We start from the raw sequence: 25,444 nt of genomic DNA, 5'->3' as shown, positions 1-25,444 counted from the left end.
AGCTCAGTAATTGCAATAGCACTAGTAGACCAAGGAAGATCTCCTCTGCTGATAACAGAAGAATTCTCATCATAATGAAGAAAAATCCCCAAATGCCTGTACAACAGATCAGAAACTCTCTTCAGGAGGCAGGTGTGGACGTGTCAATGACTACTGTCCGCAGAAGATTTCATGAACAGAAATACAGAGGCTACACTGCAAGTTGCAAACTACTCGTTAGTCACAGAAGCAGGATGGCCATATTACAATTTGCTAAGAAGTATTTAAAAGAGCCTGCAGAATTCTGGAAAAATGGTCTTGTGGACAGATGTGACCAAGATTAATCTGCATCACAGTGATGGCAAGAGCAAAATGTGGAGATGTAAAGGAACTGCCCAAGATCTAAAGCATACCACCTCATCTGTGAAACGGTGGTGGGGGTGTTGAGGCCTGGATATGAATGGCTGCCGCAGGCACCTATCTACTGCTGTTAACAGTAGCAAAATGAAGAATTCTTAGATGTCTTGAAGCATCGTATCTGCTCACATTTGAGCAAATGCCTCCAAACTTATTGGGCAATGCTTCATTCTATATCAAGACAATGATCTCAAACATACTGCTAAAACAGCAAATGAGTTTTTCTGAACTGGAAAATTCTTGAATGGCAAGTCAGTCACTCGATCTGAATCCAATTGAGCATGCCTTCCATATGCTGAAGAGAAAACTTAAGGTGACAAGCTCCCGAAACAAGCAGCACAGGAGTTGAAGATGGCCGCAATTGAATCCTGACACAGCATCACTGGAGAAGATGCTCAGCACCTGGTGAAGTCTATAAATCACAGACTTCAAGCAGTCATGTGATGCAGGGGATATATAGCAAAGTACTAAATATGACTAATATACACACCATTGCTATGTCCCAAATATTTATGGTCCCCTGAAATGAGGGGACCATGTATAAAAAGTGCTGTAATTTCTACATGATCAAACCAAAATGTCTATGAATAACCTTTAATAAAATCTGGAATGTGCACTTCAATCACTTGATTGTTTTTTCATAATAAATTTAAAACTGGAGCACATTTGCAAATAAAGGAAAAAATGTATCTTTGACCTCAACATTATGGAGGGCATTGTAGATGAGGCTTGATTTTATTCCTCTAGCTATCGTGAAGTAATTCTCAGAAGGAATATTTCGGGAGAATAACTCGGAGGAGGGGTGGTGAGGAGGGGAAAGATACTGCTTTAGATAATGAGGATGAACTCAAAGTTGCTCTCATTCGTAAAATAAATAATTTTTAACTTCCAAACTTAAGTAATTATTCTCTAACAGTCCATTAGCTATTATAATGTGTCCAAGAACAGAGTGAGAGAAATATTGCTATCTTTATAAATTGAAGCCAGCATTAAAATGAGGAATTGTATTAGCAGTTAAAATCAGATAGATGACTTGATTTGAAAACATTCCATAAGAATAGACGTCACAAATCTTGTTTCTGGTTTGTCTGATGCTTTTCAAAAAGATACTTCAAATTTAGCAGAACAAAATATGCGTGTGCTGTTGAAACAATGATCTGATTCTAATAAAAACTCATTTGAGAATTCATATCTTTGATTTTTCATGAGTGAGATATGTCTTCTACATTTGGAATGGCTATCTTATAAGAGGGGCTTACTGATGTGTCGAAAGGCAATTGAAAAGTACAGGTACACAATCCTTTATTCGGACATCTAAAATCCGGAAAGCTCCAAAATCCGGCAAATGGGGAGCGAGGCGGCAGCGCGAATTGGGCAGGTGAGAGACTGGCAGCGCGAGTTGGGTAGGTGAGGGGGAGGAGACTGGCAGCAGAAGTCGGGTGGGCGGGAGACCGGCAGTGCAAGTTGGGCGGGCGAGGGGGGAGAGGGAGACTGGCAGTGTGAGTCGGGCGGAGACCAGCAGCGTGAGTCAGGCGGGTGAGAAGGAGTGGGGGGAGAAGACAGCGCGATTGGAAGGGGGTGGGGGTGGAGACGGCAGCACAATTTGGGTGGGCTTAAATTTGGCTTTCCAAAATCTGGAAAAATCCGAAATTCGGAACACACTGTTCCCCAAGAGTTCCGGATAAAGGATTCTGTACCAGTATGCCAGTCAGGAAAAATAATAGGGAATTTGATATTTAACACATAAGCTTTATTGCTTTTGTTTTTAGTATCAATCTATTTTCTATGGAATAATTAAAATGGAAATGTTGAATTGATTTTTTTTAAAGTGTTCATTGTGTAATTGTTCTCTGTTCTTGTACCCCATATTATAGAAATGGCAGCGCAGATTCTTTGTCTTGTATGAGCATGGGTGTCTTCGTTTTGCATTGGACGAATCGGTAAGTTGGCGAACGTCCTCTAGAAACGTACATTAACCACCTGCTCAGCATTGTTGTGTTTGGCTTTCTTCATAGCCACTTATTTCTAGGCCTCATAACTTTGTTTCAAACATTTTTTTTTAAAGTTGAATTTGACATCAATTGATGTTTCAATGAGGTTAGAATTGCATTAAATTTGATATTATGAAGTCCTGGTAGTATTGGAATTCAGGGTAGACTCTCCATTGGTTCTGGTTACATCTGTGGTGGATTGGAAGCCAAAAATTTCAGCTTTGTATATTGCATCAGATCTTCATGTTGTCATGGGCCCAAATGCCTTTAGTATAAGCTTAGAACAGACGATGTTTCCAATGTTCCATTCCATTTGCACCTTCTCTAAAGAATCTTTAAAAATAAAAGGTTATTAGCTGACACAAGGAATGTGTTGGTATTGAATGCCATGAAAAAAGAAACTATTTCATCTTTCAAGGAAAGGATAAAGGGACCATGGAAACAGAAAAAAGAATGGAAACTTGAGTAGAGATTATTGGTGGGGGGGTGGGGGGGAATCTCATTAGACAGTGTTGATCTGTTTCCAGTCCAGTTCTGTACATTTTAAGGTTGCTGAGCTGTGTGTAGCAGAAAGTGCTTGATGGAGTTGATAGGTAGTATGGATGATGGTGCATATTTGCTGCTGCTGTTGGGTATCTTTAAGGTCCCACTGAACAGACTTGAGATTCTCAATGCAATTAATCCACAGATGTGGATTTCTGCATGGAAGAGAGAATCCCAGTTTTTGCAAATGGGCTTTGAGATCATGGAATCATTTTTTTCCCTCACCTGGGAATCTTATATGCAGGAAAGCTCACATTAGAGTGCCTATTTTTAGTGGGCAGTGTCAGCTATGCATATGACATGACTACATTAGAATTGGCTGAAATAATTGGAACTTTGATGTTGGATGTTGATGATGGTCGGCTTAACTTGCTGATAGATTTGGAGCATTTTGTACGCAATATTTCAGTATTTGAGAGGAGCCAGTGTTAATTCCAATCCACTTTATTGGAGAGGTCGGTAACTACAAAACAGACAGAGAGATGAAGAGATGTAACAAGAACAAAAATGACAACAAACTATATGTATGTGTGTATGTAGGTACATATATGTGTGTATGTATGTATATATATAATATATATAAAAAAATAGAGTATAGGTAAGAACTAAGAAGGGAAAGAAAGGGAAGAAAGGAAGTAAGGAGGGAATTAAGAGAGTGACCTTTGTTATATATGAAGATTAAAATCTTTTCTGGGGGGTGCTGGGTGGGGAAGAATTACAGTCACTGCGAAATCAGTTGTCACTTGCGAGCGGATTCGCAAATCCAAATGGAAAGGGGAGATGTGGTTGCCCGACAAGGGACAAAGGGCAACTCAGAAAGGGGAGGGACTATTGGGGTTAAAGGAATTTTAGATGTGAGAATAGTGGAAATACTTTGTTTTAGAAATGTTGTCTTATAATGTGTTCAAAAAAAGAAAGCAGAAATGGATAAGAAGGGAAGGTGGTGATGAGGAAATGGAAAGGAAAGATAAACAAAGTATGAAATGGCTATGTTGAACTATATGACTTTAAATATTAATGGAATACATAACCAAATCAAAAGGAAGAAACTGTTAAATTTACTGAAAAAAGAAAAAATTGATATAGCATTTGTACAAGAAACACATCTAACTGAAGTGGAACACAAGAAATTAAAGAGAGATTGGATAGGACATGTAAGAGCAGCATCATATAATTCAAAAGCCAAAGGAATAAAAATGTACCAATCAAAATAGAAGAGGAAATAATAGAACCAGCAGGGAGATATGTAATGATAAAATGTCAGATATATTCAGAATTTTGGAATTTACTCAATGTATATTCACCTAATGAAGAAGATCAAAAATTTATGCAAGATATCTTTTTGAAGATAGCAGATACGCAAGGGAACATACTAATAGGAGGGGATTTTAACCTTAATTTGGACTCAAACATGGATAAAACTGAAAAAAAAAACTAACAGAAAGAACAAAGTAACCAAATTTATAATTAAATCGATGCAAGAAATGCAACTTTTGGATATATGGAGGAAACAACACCCTAAGGAAAAGGAATATTCATTCTATTCGGGTAGACATAAAACATACTCAAGGATGGACCTATTCCTGTTATCAGCCCACATTCAAGGGAGAGTTAGTAAAACGGAATATAAAGCTAGACTATTATCGGACCACTCACCCCTGTTATTGGCAATAGAGCTAGAGGACATCCCACCAAGAATGTATAGATGGAGATTAAACTCCATGCTACTTAAAAGACAGGATTTTAGAGAATTAATTGAACGACAAATTAAAATGTACTTTGAAATAAATACAGAATCAGTGAAAGATAAGTTTATACTATCGGACGCAATGAAAGTGTTCATCAGAGGGCAAATAATAAGTTATGTAACTAAGATGAAGGACTACAATCGGGAAACAGAACAGTTGGAAAGGGAAATAGCAAATATAGAAAAAGAATTAGCAATAAAGGAAGATACAATTAAAAGAAGAGAATTGGCAGTTAAAAAAATAACATATGAAACACTACAAACATATTAGGTGGAGAAGAACATAATGAAGACAAAACAGAAATATTATGAGCTAGGAGAAAAAACACACAAAATTCTAGCATGGCAGCTTAAGACAGAACAAACTAAAAGAATGGTATTGGCATTAAGGAAAAAGGACAAAAAGTTACATATAATCCAACGGAGATCAATGAAAACTTCAGGGAATTCTATGAGCAATTATATCAAACTGAAAACGAAGGGAAAGAAGACAAAGTAGATGAATTTCTAACTAAAATTGAACTACCGAAATTACAAACCAAGGAGCAAAATAAATTAATAAAACCATTTGAAATAGAAGAATTACAGGAGATATTAAAAAAAAACTACCGAACAATAAAACACCAGGAGAGGATGGATTCCCAATAGAATTCTATAAAACATTTAAAGACTTATTAATTCCTCCCCTTCTGGAAGTAATCAACCAGATTGATAAAACACAAAGCATACCAGATTCATGCAAAACAGCAATAATTACAGTAATACCAAAGATAGGGAAAGATCCACTTGCACCAGCATCATATAGACCAATATCTTTACTTAACACAGATTATAAGATAATAGCTAAACTATTAGCAAACAGATTGGCCGACTATGTACCAAAAATAGTAAATCTAGACCAAACTGGATTTCTTAAAAAAAAAGACGAACAACAGACAATATCTGTAAATTTATTAACTTAATTCACGCAGTAGAAGGAAATAAAGCTCCAACAGTAGCGGTTGCTTTAGACGCAGAGAAGGCCTTTGACAGAGTAGAATGGAATTATTTATTCAAAGTACTACAAAAATTCAGCCTACCAAAGAAATATATTAATTGGATTAAAGCATTATATAAGGGACCATTGGCGAAAGTGACAGTAAATGGATAAATATCAAAACAATTTAACTTAAGCAGATCAACAAGCCACTATCTCCCTTACTGTTCGCGTTAGCTATAGAACCACTAGCAGAACTGATAAGAACAGAAAATCAGTCTATTTGCAGATGACGTTATAATATATTTAACAGAACCAGAAATATCAATAAAAGAATTACATAGGAAATTGAAGGAATATGGAGAAGTATTGGGGTACAAGATCAACGCAAATAAAAGTGAAGCAATGCCAATGAATAATGCGGATTTCACAAAGTTTAAGAAAGAATCGGCATTTAGATGGCAAACACAAGCAATGCGATACCTAGATATACAACTAAATAAAAACCTCGGCCATCTATATAAACTCAATTACCATCCATTAATGAAAAAAATTACAAGACGACTTAGAGCATTGGAAAGACTTACCACTAACACTGATAGGAAGGATAAACTGTATTAAAATGAATATTTTCCTAAGGATACAATACCTATTTCAGTCATTACCAATACACCTAACAGAGAAATTCTTCAAGGAGTTAAAGAAAATAATAAGGAAATTCTGATGGAAAGGGGGGAAACCGAGGATAGCACTAGATAAATTAACAGAATGGTACAAGCAAGGAGGCTTACAACTACCAAACTTTAAGAATTATTATAGAGCCGCACAATTAAGATACCTATCAGATTTTTATCAAACAAAGGAAAAACCAGATTGGACCAGATTAGAACTAGATAAAATAGGGGAGAAGATACCTGAACATGTACTATATAAATGGGATGAAAAATTGGTACAACATAGGAATTCACCGGTATTGCATCATCTGCTCAACATTTGGAAGAAGGTTCATGTAGAAAGGAATAAAACAAATTACCAACTACCAAAAATAATATTGACGCAAAATCAGCTAATCCCTTTCACAATAGATAACCTTTCCTTTAGAGAATGGGAGAGAAAATGGATCAAAAGAATAGAAAATTGTTTTTCAGGAAATAAATTATTATCCTTTGAACAAATGAAGGATAAATATAATATAACTCACGATACAATGTTTGCATACTACCAACTGAAATCCTACTTGAAGGACAATTTGGGAAACAGTCTGAGGTTACCAGAAGGAAGCAATTTTTAATATGTGATTACAGACACAATGATAATTAAAAAATTTGTAACAAACATGTACATCAAACTGCAAGAAAAGGAGAACGAGGAAACAAACGGTAAACCTAAACAAAAATGGGAAAAAAAGATCTAAACATAAAGATAAAGAATGAAACATGGGAGAAGCTATGCTCCAGAACTATGAGAAATACAATAAACACGAGGTTACGCATGATACAATATAACTGGATACACAGGCTGTACATCACACCTCAAAAGTTAAATAAATGGGACCCAACAGTATCAGACAGATGTTTTCGCTGTAAAAAGGAAACGGGATCAACAATTCATGCAATTTGGACATGTGAAAAAGTGGAAAAATTTTGGGAAGATCTAAACCAGATATTAAATAAAATCACAAAAAGCAATATACCAAAAAAACCAGAGATCTTCCTTTTAAGTAATATAAGAAACAAAGAATTTGGACTCGATTTGGATGGAGCACAAAAAAAAATTTGTTATGATAGCCCTAGCTGTAGCAAAAAAATGTATTATGTCAACCTGGAAATTAGAAGACAACTTGAGAATACAGCAATGGTATATAGAGATGAATAAATGTATTCCATTAGAACAAATAACATATAATTTAAGAAATAACATCACAATATTCAAACAAATATGGGAACTATACATGAAACACAATAGAGAAATCCTACCATGAACCTCCACCACCTAAAATGACAGAAGGAGAAGACAATGAAAAGAACTGACTCAGTAAAATTTCTTGTTTATTTTTATGAAGTGACAACATTGTTTAACGTGTTTAATGTATCTTATAGATTGAACTTTAAATAAATGGGGAAGGGAGGGAAGGGAGGGAGGGAAGGGAGGGAGGGAAGGGAGGGGCGAAAAAGGGGGAGAAAACGACACTATATATTTAAGAAGAAAAATGTCTGTATGTATCTTGGTCAATATGGTTTATAGTGTGAAAAATAAAAAATTTAAAAAAAACAATGCCCAGATCATGAAAGGTGAACCTGTGAGAATGGTTAACGTTCATTAGCTTAAGTAATTTAATACAATAAATATAATGAAGGCAAATTAAAAAAAAAAAGAATACGCCATTTAAAAAGACATAAGATGCTGCAAAATGTAAAGTAGTTTTGGGGAAAAAAATCAACATTGAAGTCTTTAATTTTGTAAAGTTCACTTTAATCAAACCGATTCTCCTCCACACTGGCGTTTCGGACAGGCCCTCGGCACACCTTCCTTTAAATTGGAAGTTAATGCTGTCACTGCTTTACGTTAGCTCTCTTGCTTACCATGCCTCCACCAAAATTACATCCCTCCCCCCCACCCCCCCCTCTCCCCTCTCCCCTCTAACTAGGATGCCATACTAATATATTAATAAAGGTGAAGTCTTGCCAGGAAGGGATAGGGAGATACTTTGTGAGAATCAGCCCAGCAGCAAATGGCATCAGCTGGCTCATCATCATGGATGCTGCCATTTTATTCAAAAATTAGTGAAACTTTATTTGAAACCTTCTGTGGGTGGGGCACGACCGGGATGCTCTGCTGGCTGATTGTTTGTTCCCTAGGGGTTGTGTGTGGCTTCGGAAAACATTTACTTCTACAATTTTAAACTTGTGATTAAAACTTTATTTATTCTTGTTTGTTTTTAAAAATATTTAGTTATTTATTCCCTCTTTTTTTTTGCTGGTTGTTTGAGTTTCTGGTTGATTGAATGCTGGATAATGGACTTTTACTTTGACCCTGTAAAGCTTGTCACAAAATTTTGTGGTTAATGATTAACATATTAACGGCTCTTGAGTGGGAAATTTTAACACTTTGCAGTTATAACAATTTGGGGAAAGTATTCAAATTATTGTAATGACTGCCAGTTTGATGTGGCTAACTTTAATTGATGTGTGGCTTTTTATTGCACTTATTTATTGTTTTGAAATCAGATCCTCAATGTTGAATTAAGAAGTTTGGAGGAATTTTTCCTCTGTGTTCTCACATTCTTCCAACTCCACCAATATTCAAGAAAAAAAAACAAAAATCGCAGATGCCAGAATCTTGACCAAACAGTGAGATGTTGGGCAAACTCAGCAAGCCAGATCTCATTATTTAGTTCCTTTGAGGTCCTCCAGCATTTCTTCTTTGCTCTCGTGGCACCTATCCATGCAGTTGCGGGAAATGGAACACATTTGACTTTTGCGTTTCAAGAGGGCCCGGGTAGGGGGTTGTGGGGGGGGAGGGGGTTGGGCGGAACCATGTTCCACTGACCATTGACGGCTCCACCATTCAGGTCATCATGTGTACCAAGTTCCTTGCCGTGCATTTGGTGGGGAATCTCACCTGGTCTCTTAACACCAGCTCCATAGCCAAGAAAGCCCAGCAGTGCCTCTACTTCCTGCGAAGGCTGAGGAAAGTTTATCTCCCACCTTCCATCTTCACTACTTTACAATACCCTTCTGTATTGAGAGCATCCTGTGCAAATGCGTCACCGCCTGGTTTGGAAGCCGTACCACCTTAGACCGCAAGGCCCTGCAGAGAATAGTGAAGTCAGCGGAAAGACCATCTTCCTACCATGAAGGATGTCTACAGCACTCGATGCAGGCGAAAGGCAATAAATATTGTGAAGGATGCTACACACCCATTATGTAAACTGTTCTCCCTTCTGCCACCATAGCACTTGTGGGCCCTAATTTTCAGATTGGGCAAGTTTTTTTTTCCCCAAGCCATCAGAACATATGTGGATAGTGTACTGTGGACTTTTACTGCATACTTAATAGTTTAACATTTTATTGTTTAACTTCTATGCTTACTTGTATTTATGTAAATATGCTCCACCGTCCTGGCGGAACGCCATCTTTTCTTTACAGTGCGAGCATGGTATGAATGATAAATGAAGGTAACGAGAATTTTCAGGGTTGAGAAACACCTAGCTTGGTTTTTTAAATTGGTTGCTGTATGGGTGTTTTCATTTTGACTAGTCTTGGTTTTTGAAGTTCATTTTGAGATCAATGGGAGTGTTATAGAAGATTTTGTTTGTCCTGTTGGCTTGGTAAGTTTAGTGTTTTTCCTTCAATTGTAATTTATAAATAAAATGTCAGAGTATTTTAATATATTCTTTTCATCTTCTCTGGGAACGTCCAAAGGAAATTAGAACAGGGAAATCTGGCCATTGTGCCTATAAGAATAGGAGCTTTGATGGCCTTTATCTTCCAAATCTGAAACCAACAGTTATAAAATCAAAGTTTAGTAATGTGCAAGCTTAATGTTTAACTTCTGATATTCTGCCATTCTTAATGTTTTAGTATCTTCAATTTTTCATTGATAGATGTATCTTGTGAGAGAAGATTGTTGACATAAACGGTTCAGTTTCAGTTGAGTGACAGTATAATTTAGATTAACTTCTTGTTGCCTTTTGTTCAGATTTTCTGTCATTTTCTGCTGATAAAACATGAAGCATAGAAAATAGGAGCAGGTCAAGGCAATTTGAACATCTTCATACTATATTTCTGTCCTCTCCTCTCTGCTGCTTTTTCATCTGAGAAATGTCATGTTTATTATCATGTGATTGTACATAAAGAACCAGATGAAACAATGTTTCTTTGGACCACTGCGCAAGTACGCACACACACACGTATGCGTGTACGTGCATGCAAACACAGGTGCGCGTGTACGTGCATGCAAACACAGGCGCGCGTGTACGTGCATGCAAACACAGGCGCGCGTGTACGTGCATGCAAACACAGGCGCGCGTGTACGTGCATGCAAACACAGGCGCGCGCACACACAAATATATAAATATTTTGGAATGATTTACTCGGTTACATGATATTATTAATTAATCGCACGGCCTTTGGGAAGAAACTATTTCCCAGCCCGGCAGTCCTGATTTTGATGCTCTTCGTGTATTGATAGTGAATTCTCCACTATGAATTTGCCACTCTCAAAGAAATAAATTATCCTTTATCATAAATCTTTTGACCTGTGGCAGTGATGATTCAGTCATTGGAAACCTTCTGGCTATTTTCAGACTATAGAGTCATAGAGCACCTGAGCACAGAGGCTCGTCGGTCCATCTGGTCTGTGACAAACCATTATGCTGCCTGCAGCCAGATCATAACCCTCCATACCCTTCCCATTTATGTATTTAAATTTTTTTGTTGGACGTAAAAATGGAGCCCTCATTCACCATTTCATCTGGCAGTTCGTTCCATGCTCTCATCACTTTCGACGTGGGGGAGAAAACACAAACAAATGCTGGAAAAACTCAGCAGTGCCTTTATGTAGCAAAGGTGAAGATACATCACCAATGTTTCAGGCTTGAGCCCTTCATCACTTTCGATGTGGTGTTCCTCCCAATGTTCCCTTTAAGCATTTCTCATTTTTAACTGATGTCTTCTAGTTCTCAGATAAACAGAAAAGTCTGCATACGCAGTGATTGTAGTGCAATACACAGATGTGGTGGAGAAACGTTATGCATCGTCCATAGAAAGAAAATGTATGCAACCAAGCTATGAGCAGAAAGTGGTTGGCACCTTAATGAAAGGATGGTTGGAGGGAGGTGGGAAGAAGGAGCAGGGGGAGGAGCACAGGCCAACAGGCAAGAAGTCATAGGTGGATATGGATGGGAAGGAAGAAAGGGAAAAAAGCTGAGAAGTGATGGGGGAGGTGGTAGCTCTCTGAATGGAGGGAAGTGGGTGGGGAGCTGGAGGAAAGGCGAGAGGGGGGATAGAGAAAGAGTGAGACAGGGGGAGGGGCTGAATGGAAACTAGAGAGGTTTTATTATTGACATTTGGTTGGAGAGTGCCCAGACAGAATATTAGGTGTTATTCTTCCAATTCAGCATAGAAGGGAAGGAAGGTGGGGGGAAGGGGTTGTTGCTTATAGAGTAGAGCTGGGTGATGGGGATTAGATAAGGTGCTTATAAGAGCTTCTGCGGACAAGGTCAAGACTCGTGAATGGTATGTTACCTGCCAGGGTCAGGGACATCTCAGATTGAGTTCACAGTATTCTCAAGCAGGAGAAGTGAGCAGCTAGATGTTCCAGTCCAATGACATAGGTAGCAAAAGGGATGAGGTCCTGAAGATGGAATACAGGGAGTTGGGAAGAAAGCTAAAAAGCTTTAAGGGTGGTAATCTCTGGATTGCTTGCAGCGTCTCGTGCCAGCGAGGGCAGGAATAGGAAGTTATGGCAGATGAATGCATGGCTGAAGAGTTGGTACATGGGGTAGGGGTTCAGATTTGTGGATCACTGGGATCTCTTTTGGGGAATGTATGACCTGTTTTGTTTTTAAAAACAAAAGATAGGTTGCATCTGAATGGGAGAGGGATCAATATCCCGGTGGGCAGGTTTGCTAGAGCTGTTGGGGTTGGTCTAAACTAGTTTGGCAGGGGTATGCGAACGAGAATGAGAGGGGAGTGAATAGAGCAGAAGATACACAAGTGGATACACTGTGTAGTGAGATTGTGAGGAAGGAGAGGCAGTCAACAGGGCAAAATTAAAGATTTAACTTGGGGTACTTTGGAAAACAAAATTGAAAAGGGTGATGAATACAGCACTGAAGGTCTTGTATTTAAATACCCGTAGTGCAAGAAATAAGGTGGCTGATCTTGTCACACAGCTGGAAGTTGGCCATTGTGGCGATCAGTCAGTCATGGCTGAAATAAAATCACAGTTGGGAAAGAAATATCCATGGATGCACAGAGCATTCAGAAGGAGAGGAAGGTAAGCAGAGGGGGTGTAGTTGTTCTACCGACTAAAAATAGAATTAAATCTTTGGAGAGAGGAGACATTTGATCAGAAGTTAGAGAATTCCCATGGGTAGAATTAAGAAACTGTAAGGGTAAAAAGACCCTGATGGGAGTTGGATGCAGGCCTCCAAACAAGAATGTGGCGTGTAAACTACAGAGGGAGATAGAAGAGACATCCAAAAAGAGCAATATTACCATAGTCATGGGGGATTTCAATATGCAGGTTGATGGTGTAAACTGGGTTGGGACTGGATCCCAAGATAAGGAATTTATAGAATGCCTTCAGGATGGCTTCTTTGATCAATTTGTGGCTGAGCTGACCAGGCAAATGGTAATTCTGGATTGGGTGTTGTGTAACGATGAGGGAGCTGAAGTTAAGTGAACCCTTGGGAGTAGATGATCATATTATGTTGGAAATCACCCTGCAGTTTGAGAGGGAGAAATTAAAATCCGATGTATCAGTATTCAAGTGAAATAAAGGGGCACTGCAAAGAGAGAGGAAATGGTCAAAGATGAATGGAAAGGCACCTTAGGAGAAGGATGGCAGAGCAGCAATGGCTGGAGTGTCTGGAAGAAATGAGGAAGTGCAGGACGTTTATTTGGAAAAAAAAAAGAAATATTTGAATGGAAAAATGACAAAACTGGTTCACAAGAGATGTCAAAGCAAAAGAAGAAAGCAAAAATTAGTGGGAAGAGAGATGATTGGGAAGCTTATAAAAATGTACAGAAGACAACTAAGAAGGTGATTTGGAGGGAAAAGATTAATTTTTAAAGGAAGCTCGCAAATAATATCAAAAAAGATACTTAAAGTTTTTTAAAGTATATTAAGAATTTTTTTAAATAAGAAGCGAGAGTTGATGTAGGACTGGAAGAATTAAAATTGGAGACAAGGAGTTGACACAGGAACTGAATGAGTATTTTGCATCAGTCTTCACTGGAATACATGAACAGTAAACCTGACTTTCAAGGTGTGAGGGAAGAGAGGTATTTTCTGGAAGAGGTGGTTGTAGCAGGGTAAATTTTGACATTTAAGAGGAGGTTGGATAAGTACATGGATGTGAGGGGGTTGGAGGTTTATGGGCAGAGAGCAAGTAGGTGGTACTAGTGAAGTTCACTTAAATTGGTGTGGACTAGAAGGGCCGATATGGCCTATTTCTGCACTGTAATTATATGGTTATGTTATATAGAGGTGAGTGCAGTCACGATTGCCAGAGAGAAGATGCTTGGGAAGCTGAATAGTCCAAGGACAGATGAAATGGAATACACCTTAGAATTGTAGAGACTGTGAAGGCATTAGTAATGATCGTCCAAGAATCAGTAGTTTCTGGAGGACTGTAAAATTGCAAAGGTCACTCCAGTATTTAAAAAGGGGGGGGAACACAGCGGAAAGGAAAATGTCCATCTATGAGGCTTGCATCAGTGGTTGCAGTTGTTGGAGTCTATTGTCAAGGTTGAGGTTGTGGAGTACATGAAGGTGCATGACAACATAGACCAAAGTCAGCATGGTTTCCTTGGGAGAAAATCTTGCCTACTGCAATATTTTTGAAGAAACCACAAGCAGGATGGACCAAGGAGATGCAATGGTGTTGTACATTTGGATTTTCAAAAGCCCATCAACAAACTGTTGCATATTTTTAACAAGATGAGAGCCCATGTAGGAAAGATACTTGCATGTGTAGAGCATTGGCTGATCGGCAGGAAACCGAGTGGGAATAAAGAGATCCTATTCTGATTGGCTACTGATTACCATTGGTGTTCCGCAGGGGTTGGTGTTGTGGCATCTTCTTTTTGTGTTATAGGTTAATGATTTGGATTGTGGAATAAATGGTGAAGTTTGCAGATGATACAAAGGTGGAGGGGAAGGTAATGCAGAGAGACTTTGATAAATTAGGAGAATGGCAAGGAAATTTTAAATGAAATACAAAGTTGGACAGTGTATGATCATACATTTTGGAGAAGGAATGAAAGGGCAGATTTATTTGGAAGGGGAAAATATTCAAAATTTGGAGGTGCAAAAGGACATGGGAATCCTTTTGCAGGATACTCTGAAGGTTAACCTCCATGTTGTGTTGATGGTGAAGAAGGCAAATGCACTGTTCACATTCATATTCAGGGGAATAGGATATGATGTTGAGGCTTTATGAAGCACTGGTAAGATCACACTTGGAGTATGGGATACAGTTTTGGCCTCCTTATTTTAGAAAGGATGTGCTGGCTTTGGAGAGAATCAAGAGAAAATTCACAAGAATGATTTGTAGAATTAAGAGATCAACATATGTGGAATGTTTGATAGTTCTCGGACTATACTCCTTGGAGTTCAGAAGAATGAATGAGGATCTTGTAGAAGCCTTTCCAGCGTTGCTAGATCTGGACAGAGTAGTTGTGGCAAAGTTGCTTCCCATAATCGGGTAGTTGTGGACAAGAGGGCAAAACTTCAGCATTGAAGGGTACCCATTTTAAAAAAGAGTTGCAGAGGAATTTCATTAGCCAGAGAGTGGTGAACCTTTGGAATTTGCTACCATGGGTGGCTGTTTTGTTGGAATGTATTTAAGATATAGATTGATGGGTATCTGTACAGTCGGGTTATCATGGGTTAGGGGAAAAGACAGGGGAGTGGGGCTGAGTGAAAGAATGGATCAGCGCATGATGGAACGGCGGAGCAGACTCAATGAGCCAAATGGCCTACTTCTGCTCCTATATCTTGTGGCCTAATTTGCGGGTGACCTCGGTTTGGCAGTGCCTGAGGCCATGAACAGGCACATTGGCATGGGAATAGGGTGTAGAATTGTATTCCTCTAATTCTTGTCTCACCTCATCTCAGTGGAAAAACATGCTTGCATTTATTCTGTCTGTATCCCTCATAATTTTGTATACCTCTGTCAAATGTCCCCTCATTCTTCTACGCTTTAGGGAATAAATTCCTGACCTGTTTAACCTTTCCTTGTAACCAAGTTCCTTAAGTCCCAGCAGGATCCTTGTCAATCTTCCCTGCTACCTTTCAATTTTATTGACATCTTTCCTGTGGTTAGGTGACCAAAATAAATTTGGCCTCACCAATGTCTTGTACAACTTCATCGTAATATCCCAACTCCCAATACTCGGTACTTTGATTTCTGAAGGTCAATGAACCAAAACCTCTCTTTACACCCCTCTCTACCAATAGCCACTTTTATGGCCTCAATACCCGACTGTAAAGCCATGCTGTATGCAGCTGTCGGGTGGCCATCTGAAAATGGAGAACAACTCCACTTCCAGATCCCTCTGTTCTACCGCACTCCTCAGTTGCCTACTGTTTAAAAATTTATTATTATTTAGACATACAACACAATAACAGGCCCATGAGCCTGTCCCACTCAATCGGCCTACAATCCCTGGTACGATTTGAACAGTGGAAGGAAATCTAAGATCCCAGGGGAAACCCACGCAGACAGGAGGAGAACAAAAAAAACAGTGCAGGATTGGAACCCGGATCCTGATCGCTGGCGCTGTCATTGCATTGTGCGAACCACAATACTAACAGTGCCCAAAACCGCCCCCCCCCGCCAAATTCCATCTGCCATTTTGCAGCCATTTTTCTAGCTGATCCAGAACGTGGTGCAAGCTTTGAAAGCCTTTCTGGCTGTCCTCCATTCTTTGTCATCTGCAAAATTGCTGATCTAATTTATCACATTTTCTTCCAGATTGTTGATATTGATGACAAACAACAATGTAACCAGGGAATTCAGGAATATCTATAATTTAGATATGCAATAAAATAGGAAATATTTGCCTCAACCTGGGAAAGCAGGCATATCTGTGTGAAATAACCAGATTATATTTAGTATTGAGTAATCCTGCTATGGGAATTGACATTTTGGATATGAATGTAACCAAACTGGTTAGCTTTTTGCATTTGATCTGAGATATTTATGTTTGAGATTATTTTGTAGCTTGTTTATTTGTCTAGTTTTCTTTGCTACACAAAGTTATTCAGCTAACCTGCTTCTAGTTTGTGTACCTCTGCTTGCCTCATTTCAATCAGTTAATTATCACCAAATTTAAAAAAAATCTCCACATTTACAGCTTTTGGACCTTGAAAATTTCATAACACCATGGATACCTAAAACTCACTTTTATAAACTTTAAGACACTTTAGTTAAACATGTTTTCTCGTCCATTCTTACCTACCCTCAAATGGTTCCTCTAATTATAAAAATTGTTTTCCTGTACCATATGGTTCACTTTTGCCAACCAACCTACTAGTCCACTTTTTGCCATCATTCTTGTGCCTCCAATGTTTGTATGTGTGTGTATAAAGTTTTATTTTGTAACTTTCTCAAAAATGTCTTTGGGAGAACTACCATGTATCCAGCTATTGTAAAATTTTGGTAGTATAATATAGGTACATAATCTTTAATCCAAAACCCTTGAGACCAGACACTTTTTGGAATCTGGAATTTTGTGGATAATAGAATAATAGCAACGGCGGCACGTTAAGTAATTGTGAAGATTTCAGATTCTCGCAAAACAATGACACACTCCAATTGGTAGCAGGGGTGTACCTAGGGGACAGCAGGTATGGCACGTGCCTGAGTTGCCATTTGAAGGGGTGGCAGAAGCCGCACCGGACATACAGCAACACTCACCACGCTCTGTACACTCATCCTCCTTCCTCACCCTAGCGTTCACTCTCAATTATACAATGCCAAATATAACAGCTCTTGAGGGGCTTCCATGTTACCATTTATTTTGATGCATTAGCCACCCCTGTCATAGGTGCTATTTTGTATAGATGTGTCCTTGACCAGAAGGATCTCAGGTGGGGGTGGGTGGATGCAGCGCTGGATGGTGGGGGGGGGGGGGTATTGCCACCATGGTGGGAAGGAGGGTTGGTAAATGAAGTGAGATAAAGATAGACTGTAAAATTACTAGCACTGAGGCAGGGCGCTGCATGGGGGCAGGTCGTCAGGTCATGTTTGGCACCAATCTTTGGTGTGCAGACGATATCCATGGAAAAAAAGTTCTGTTTTCGGAGGTTTTGGTTTTCAGAATTTCTAATACAAAAAAAATTATGTACTTGTAATCCAAGGATAAGCTTGAATGGTGTGTCTCCAACTACATTTTATTAAGTAATGGATTATAATTGGTTGGTTTTCTTTTTCTCATGTTAATTTTTGGTGCAGTATAGATTTTGCATACTTGCAATCCTTGGTATCTTCACTGAAATACAGTACTACTTTCTGGTATTTCTCTTTAGCTCAGAGATATCTAAAATCAATTTTAAATGTAGAAATATAAATACAGATGACAGGTTGTTTGAACTTTTGATTTGTTGAGTACTTGCTATGTCGTTGAAAGACCATTTTGGATTTGAAGCTTTTACATGGGATGCATTCTGATAGAAATATTGAACTTGCTGAGTATTAATTTTTAAAAAAGTTATTTTAAACTGATACAGCATCTGGATTAGTCTATTCCATTAATTTAATATCATGGATGCAATAAAAACTTATTCTGAATTTCTATTCAGGCTTAGTTTAAGTGTTTCTTTAAATTTCCATTCACAGGGAATTTGCTAGAATTTGTGGGGCTTTTCTACATTTTTTTCCCCCAGAGGCATTTGTTTTATAGTACAGGTCAAGTACCCCATATCCGAAGCTCCAAAAACTGAAACTTTTTAAGTGGCGACATGACACCACAAGTGTAAAGTTCCGCAACTCACCACATTTGCCCATGTGGAACTTTGATGCTCTGTTGGCTCCAGTTTGTTACCAACCATCGTCACCACCAGGCCTACATGCATTACGTCTTCTCCCCAATGGGAAACAAAAAAAGAGAATGTGATGGGTCATTCAGGAAGTTGGCAGCCAAGGCAGTGGGAGATGTAGATATTGAGAATAGTGAGTGGAGAAGATGTTATTAGATTTTGGGGGTTTCTGGTAGGCACAAAGATGGGATAAGGTAAGTAGCGAGATTGTTTTTCAGATTTGTGATGAAATTTTGTGGAATATGTCATGTTTTGGCAACTATGCCAAGTGCTAATTATTTTCTGATCAAGTTCGAATGAAGGGCATCAATCAACCTGAAGTATTTTTCTCTCCATACATGTTGATATTGAGTTGTTCTCCCATTTGTTTTTATTTCTTATTTCAAACAACTGCTGTTTGTTTGCACCAGAGCATAAAAGCAAGAACACTATGGTTCGCACAGCGCTAGTGACTCAGGTTTAAGTTTGATGTTGCCTATAAGGAGTTTATATTCTTTCCCTATGTTCACATGGATTTCTTCTGGGTGCTCTGGTTTCCTCCCATATTCCAAAGACATACAGGGTTGGTAGGTTGATTGGTTGGAAAGGTCTGGGTGTATATAATGCTGAATAATGACCTTGATGATTAATTATCCATACACACATTGTTTTGCTTCTTGGATAGTATTCATGATGTAATTATTTCTGAACAGATGTCAGAAATTAGCTTCATTTAATTGTATTTTCTCACATATCTCAGCAAAAAAACTTGGATAATCTTGATGTTTGTATTAATTCTATGATTAGTTGAATCCATTGTGTAAAATGGCTTTGTTATGAAAAGACTAGTCTTGCTTTTCGTTGACATTTTTATATTTTTTTTTGCTTCATAGCTTAACTCAGATGATTTTGATTTGAATCTGTTTAATTTTGTTTTGTAAAATGATTGGTAGTGTACAACCTGTTGGTTTTGAACCTTCATCTGAGTTTTGCACCAATATTCCCATATTTGGCTACGTAGCAATAGACTGCGAGTTTTTTTTGGAACAATTATCCTTGAATCATAAAAACCACAGACCTTGTGGGCATGCCTTGGATTTGCATTCCAAAGCTTTTGCGCTTCAGTATCTATTTGTAAAATAACAATTCAGGGAATTACAGAGGACTGGTAAAAATGTACAGTTGGACTATAAATGGTTATAGAATGAATGATTAGCCTTGGTCAGTTTTTCCATCATGGTAAAGCAGATGAACAACTTTTGTGATACAATTTTTGTGATACTTTTCAAGTTAACACAGTGCTTGATTAAAAATAGAGAATAAATTTGAAAAGCATAAGCATCGTCAAAATTGACTTTTCAGCTGCACCAATTGCATCCAGAACTAGAATGTATACGAATATTTAAAAGCATTTTGCAAAGAACCCAAATAATTTTTTGAATCCTCTAGCTCATTAATTGATTTGTCGAAATTGAAAATGTTTCTACTTCATGCAATACTGGAAGTAAATTGTTATTTTTTGATTTTGCAATTTCCTGTAACTCTCAAAATTACAGCAAATGTAGGAAGAACCCAAAGCTTATTTTTAACCTATTTCTAGGCTGTACATTGTAGGCCATGAGAACAACTGCCTATTCAAATCGTATGATAACTACTGTTGGTTTGAACAACAGTGGTGTGCTTTTATCATGTGTTAATATGTAATTTATGAAAACTAAAATTAAAAAAAAATGGCATTATTAGCTTGTCACAGAGTTGGAGGTGGTCATGGAACTGGAGATTAGGGAGAAATTTGGATGGAGGTGGAAGTGTGATTCGTGGGGTGAGTTGCCAAGGATGGAGGCAAGTAATTTACCTGTGTAGACAACATTCCAGTCCAATGATGTGTAAGTGAGGCATTATTCTGGTACCACACAAAATATAGTGTCCCAGGACAGTGAATCCTCTTCTGCATTTCTCCAAAAGGAATATTGCATGGAGAAATTATCTTAAAGGCCCTTGACAAAATAAAATTGCTTCAAAGTTTCAAGATAGCTCAAGCCACTAAGTGTTTCCCTTAATTTCTGAAGTGATGTGAAATGACCTGGAAGTAGTCTTTTCTTTGTTTTGCCACAGGCGTTGATTTTTCTTTGGTTAAATGTGATTGAAAACAGAACCATAATTTGTGCAGCTAAATTTGCTGAAAATACATGCATTGGATTGATATAAATGGCTGAATAGAAAAACAGATCAGCAAGCACCAGACTGAGCACGAAAGAATCACAGGGAAAACAAAAATTAAAAAGTGAGGTAAAAAATATGCGAGGAAAGATGTCACTGCCATCATAAATGGGAACATATAAATAGTATAAAGGCAATACATGGAGGAGTGGTGCCCATCTAGAACAAAAGATGGGAAGAAGGTGACCAGAGGTGGAGGTTGGAGTCCTGTGGTCGGGGTAAGTAGGAGGAGGTGCCTGAGAACTGTTGCTTGGCTTCAGCAAGGTCGAGGTCAGAGTGCCTGACAACAACAGCATCACTGGAGGCCATATGACAGCTCTCAGACAGACAAGGGTGTTGCTTATCATCTCTGGTCACCTCCCACCCAGGACCTCCAGCCTCATTGTTTCTCATCCTAGCACTGCCCATTTCTGTCTTTTACACAAGATACTTAAACCCAGTCATCTGGGTAGACCCATTGTTTCTTGCCCCACTGAACTAGTTTATCCCCTGGTTAAATCCCTCCCCACCTACATCCAAGATAACTCACATGCCCTCCATCTCTTTGATGTATTCAAATTTCCTTAACTGGACTGTTATCATTTTTACTGTGGATGTCCAATACTTTTATATCTCCATCCCCCATACAGAAGTTCTCAAAGTACTTTGCTTTCTGGGCAAAAGACCCAACCAGAAACCCTCGACTACCACTCCTTCACCTGGCAGAACTTGTCCTCACTCTGAACAATTTATCCTTTGACTCATCTCACTCCTTTAATTTGAAGGATTAGCCATTGGAACCTGCATGGATCCTAGCTACGCCTGCCTGTTTGTATGTTTTGTTGAGCAATCTATTCTGCAGGCCTATACAGGTAAGGCTCTCAACTTTTCCTCCGCTATATTGATGACTACATTGGGGCTGCCTCATGCACCCGTGATGAGGTCGTCAACTTCATTGACTTTGCTGCCAACTTCCACCCCGATCTCAAACTCACCTGGTCCATCTCTGACAACACTCTCCCCTTTCTTGATTTCTCGGTTTCCATCTTGGGAGAAAACTTCCGGAATGACATATTTTACAAATCTCCCAACTCCCACATCTACCTCGACTACACTTCCTCACACCTGGTCCCCTGCAAGAATTCTATTCCCTTCTCGCAATTTCTCTGTCTCCGCCGTATCTGTTCTCCAGTCCAGATCATCTGAACTGTCCTTCCCCCTCTACCACCATCAACTCAGCCTTGACCCGCATCTTTTCCATTCCCCACTCATATGCTCTGGCCCCCTCTGCCCCTAGATGCTACAAACACAAGATTCTTCTTGCCCTTGCCTACCACCCCACCAGCCTCTGCATCCAAAATATGGAATTTCAGACATTTACAACAGGATCCTGTTATCAGACACATTTTCCCCTCTCCTCCCCTCTATCTTCTGCAGGGACTGCTCCCTCTCTGGCTTCCTTGGGATCATCCCTCCCAATAATTTGTTCTTTTTCCCCCCCTCCCCCGGGCACCTTTCCCTGTGGCTGCAGGAGATACCACACTTGTGCCAACACCTTATATTCCATCTCTGCAATCTCCAACCACACAACATCAATATTCAGCCTAAATTTCCATTAATCCCCTTCCCCTACACCGTTTCCTTTCTCTAGCTCCCCATTCCTTTCTTTCCATTCATCAGAGAGCTACCCTTCTTATCTCTGCTCATCTCTCCACTTTACAGCTTTCTCTTTTACTCACCCCACCAATAGCCATCTGTTACCTTTCATCTGTTAGCTGTCCTCCTCACTTTCTCTTTCCTTCCTCTCTTCCTCTTTCCATCTTTTTATTTGGCATTACCTATTTTTCCCAAAATGTTGACTGTTTTTCACTTTCTATGGATACTGTTTGAGCTGCTGAGATTCTCCAGAATGTTTGTGTATTGCACTGGATCCCAGCATCTGCAGACTTTCTTGTTTACCAATGATATTGTTCATATGTTTTGGCTGAGAAACAGAAAACCGAAGCTTTGTGAATTGTGGCGTGCCCCTAGGGGATCGATGTTTGAGCCATCACTTTTTTTTTGGTTCTGCACACATGACCTAGATTTGAATATGCAAACCAGAATTTCTAAATTTGTAACATCTAAACTGCAAAGAAGAAAGTGATAGATTGTGGCATGATATAAACGTCTGGTTGAAATGGCAGAGGAAGCTGAGTGTTTTCCATGGCAATGAACTTCAGTGGAGGATCATCAATATAGATTTTTTTTAAAAAATACAGTACTACCCAAGCAGAGAGCAAGAGAATTGGGGATGTATGCATAAATCAATATCACACACCTAATTCGAGGTTTTATCAATGTTCTGTCGAGTAAAGAGGAGGGACATAATGCTGAACCTTAAATAATCAAATCTGGCCTCAATTGAGTTTTGTGTCCTGTTTTGATTGCCATGTTACAGAAAGGATGTGAAAGCACCAGAGACAACCTAGAAGAGAATTGCTGGAATAGATCCATGTTGCAGCTCAGACAGGAGCTGATATGCTTCAACACCAGCCTCTCAAAACATTGTGATTGTGTGTCACTGGTGTATGCAGCCTTTCATCTTTCCGACCCACGTCATTGGTCCCTACATGGACCATGACATCAGGCTGCTCACCTCCATCTTGAGAATGCCAATGAACTTGATCTGATTAATTGATTATCCTAGATAATTCTTTTAGATATTGTATCAAGGTATAATGAAGTGTGATATATTTTTTAACTGATCTATACAAGTAATAATTTTGACAATCACATGTAACAATTATGAACAAAATTTGTATTGACCAATTATTTTAATTATATGATATGTATATGTTATAGCATTGCTTTATCAATATAACGTATATGAGATTATTATGGTAAACTCAATAAAATTATTTTACAAAGAAAACTTGATCTGAGACATTATGAAATCTCGCACCTGGGGGACAACCTAACATCTGGGATTCATGATCCCTTCCGCAGAACCTCTTATCTGTTCCCCTCACTATTGAATGCTCAATCACTATAGCCAACTCTTCTCCTCCCTCCCCTACTTAGCCACAAGGCCAGTCTCTGTGCTAGAAACCTGACCACTGTTGGTAGGTCATCCCCCTCAACAGCATCCAAAATGGTATGTCTTATTGAGGGGAACCTGCCACTGATTGCCATTCCCTCTCTTGACTGTCACATCCTGGCTTTGAGTGTTATTACTTCCATGTCTTTCTTCTTTGGCTTGGCTTCGCGGACGAAGATTTATGGAGGGGGTAAAAGTCCACGTCAGCTGCAGGCTCGTTTGTGGCTGACAAGTCCGATGCGGGACAGGCAGACACGGTTGCAGCGGTTGCAGGGGAAAATTGGTTGGTTGGGGTTGGGTGTTGGGTTTTTCCTCCTTTGCCTTTTGTCAGTGAGGTGGGCTCTGCGGTCTTCTTCAAAGGAGGTTGCTGCCCGCCAAACTGTGAGGCGCCAAGATGCACGGTTTGAGGCGATATCAGCCCACTGGCGGTGGTCAATGTGGCAGGCACCAAGAGATTTCTTTAGGCAGTCCTTGTACCTTTTCTTTGGTGCACCTCTGTCATGGTGGCCAGTGGAGAGCTCGCCATATAACACAATCTTGGGAAGGCGATGGTCCTCCATTCTGGAGACGTGACCCACCCAGCGCAGCTGGATCTTCAGCAGCGTGGACTCAATGAACTCAGGAGTGTGGGTTTGACAACGGCTCTGTATACGCTTATCTTTGTGAGGTTTTTCAGTTGGTTGTTTTTCCAGACTCTTTTGTGTTTTCTTCCAAAGGCGCTATTTGCCTTGGCGAGTCTGTTGTCTATCTCGTTGTTGATCCTTGCATCTGATGAAATGGTGCAGCCGAGATAGGTAAACTGGTTGACCGTTTTGAGTTTTGTGTGCCCGATGGAGATGTGGGGGGGCTGGTAGTCATGGTGGGGAGCTGGCTGATGGAGGACCTGTTTTCTTCAGGCTGACTTCCAGGCCATGTAACTCGTGTCTATCACCCTCTCAGCCTTTGAATGATCCAGAGTTCATCCAGCTCCAACTTGTGTTCTCTTATCATGGTTTGTAAGTAGCTACAGCTCGATGCACTTCTCACAGATGAAGTCGCCAGAGATTCTAATGGCTTCCCTGACTATCCATGTACTGCAATGGAAAGATATCCCTTCCATTTCCACTGACTATAGCTCCTTTCATGCTTGCAAGTGGTCCCAGGAATTAATGGCCAATTGGTCTAAAAAGGTCTAGTGTGAAAGGAAAATCATCTCAACACCAGCATGAGATGATGTCATCTCACACCAGGGATAGACTGCCTCAACCCCTAGTGCAATCTACAGACGCTGGCATGCAATCAGACAAGTGTAGAACTGGCAATTGCATTCTGGGATAGAAGTGACTTGTGTGAGTGCAGAAGTGTGAAGGAAGAAAAGATGAAAATGAAGGTATAAACTTCATCGTGGGAAAGTTGCAGTGAGAGAAAGAGAGGAAATAAAGTGGGAAAGTTGGTAGCGCTATAGCGCACAATTTATAAAGACCTTGGGGGGGGGAAAGCAATGGTAGACCTGACTTCCCTAAATGCAATGCAGCAGAGAAACCCTCCATGAATGCTCTGTGTATGCAGCCGTGCATACATCCTTCGAGGAGAGCAGGTCTGCCATTGCTTTTTCTTACAGTATTTATACATTGTGTGCGATAGCACTACCAACCTTCCCACTGTCTTTATAAATTGTGCGCCATAGTACTACCAACTTTCCCATGCTGTTTAAAAATTGTCTGCTATTATTTTATTATTTATTGCTAGCACTTTTCCATGGTTCCTTACAAAGGTTTATA

The 25,444-nt window shown here is 39.4% G+C and overlaps 1 protein-coding gene across 2 annotated transcripts in view; it reads left to right on the top strand.

The window, feature by feature from the left end:
* The window catches only part of LOC138759274 (putative leucine-rich repeat-containing protein DDB_G0290503), a 257,041-nt gene that overhangs the window by 49,340 nt on the left and 182,257 nt on the right, over nucleotides 1-25,444 (top strand). For both annotated transcript variants that reach the window (XM_069929427.1, XM_069929428.1), the window contains exon 3: nucleotides 2,271-2,336. In XM_069929427.1, the coding sequence (XP_069785528.1) occupies nucleotides 2,271-2,336 (66 nt within the window). The remainder of the gene's footprint in view (nucleotides 1-2,270; nucleotides 2,337-25,444) is intronic.

This window comes from Narcine bancroftii, chromosome 3 (assembly GCF_036971445.1).
Source record: "Narcine bancroftii isolate sNarBan1 chromosome 3, sNarBan1.hap1, whole genome shotgun sequence".
In the NCBI taxonomy this organism is placed as follows: domain Eukaryota; kingdom Metazoa; phylum Chordata; class Chondrichthyes; order Torpediniformes; family Narcinidae; genus Narcine; species Narcine bancroftii.
The sequence above is the reverse complement of the archived record's forward strand: the minus strand, read 5'-3'. Positions and strand labels throughout refer to the sequence as shown.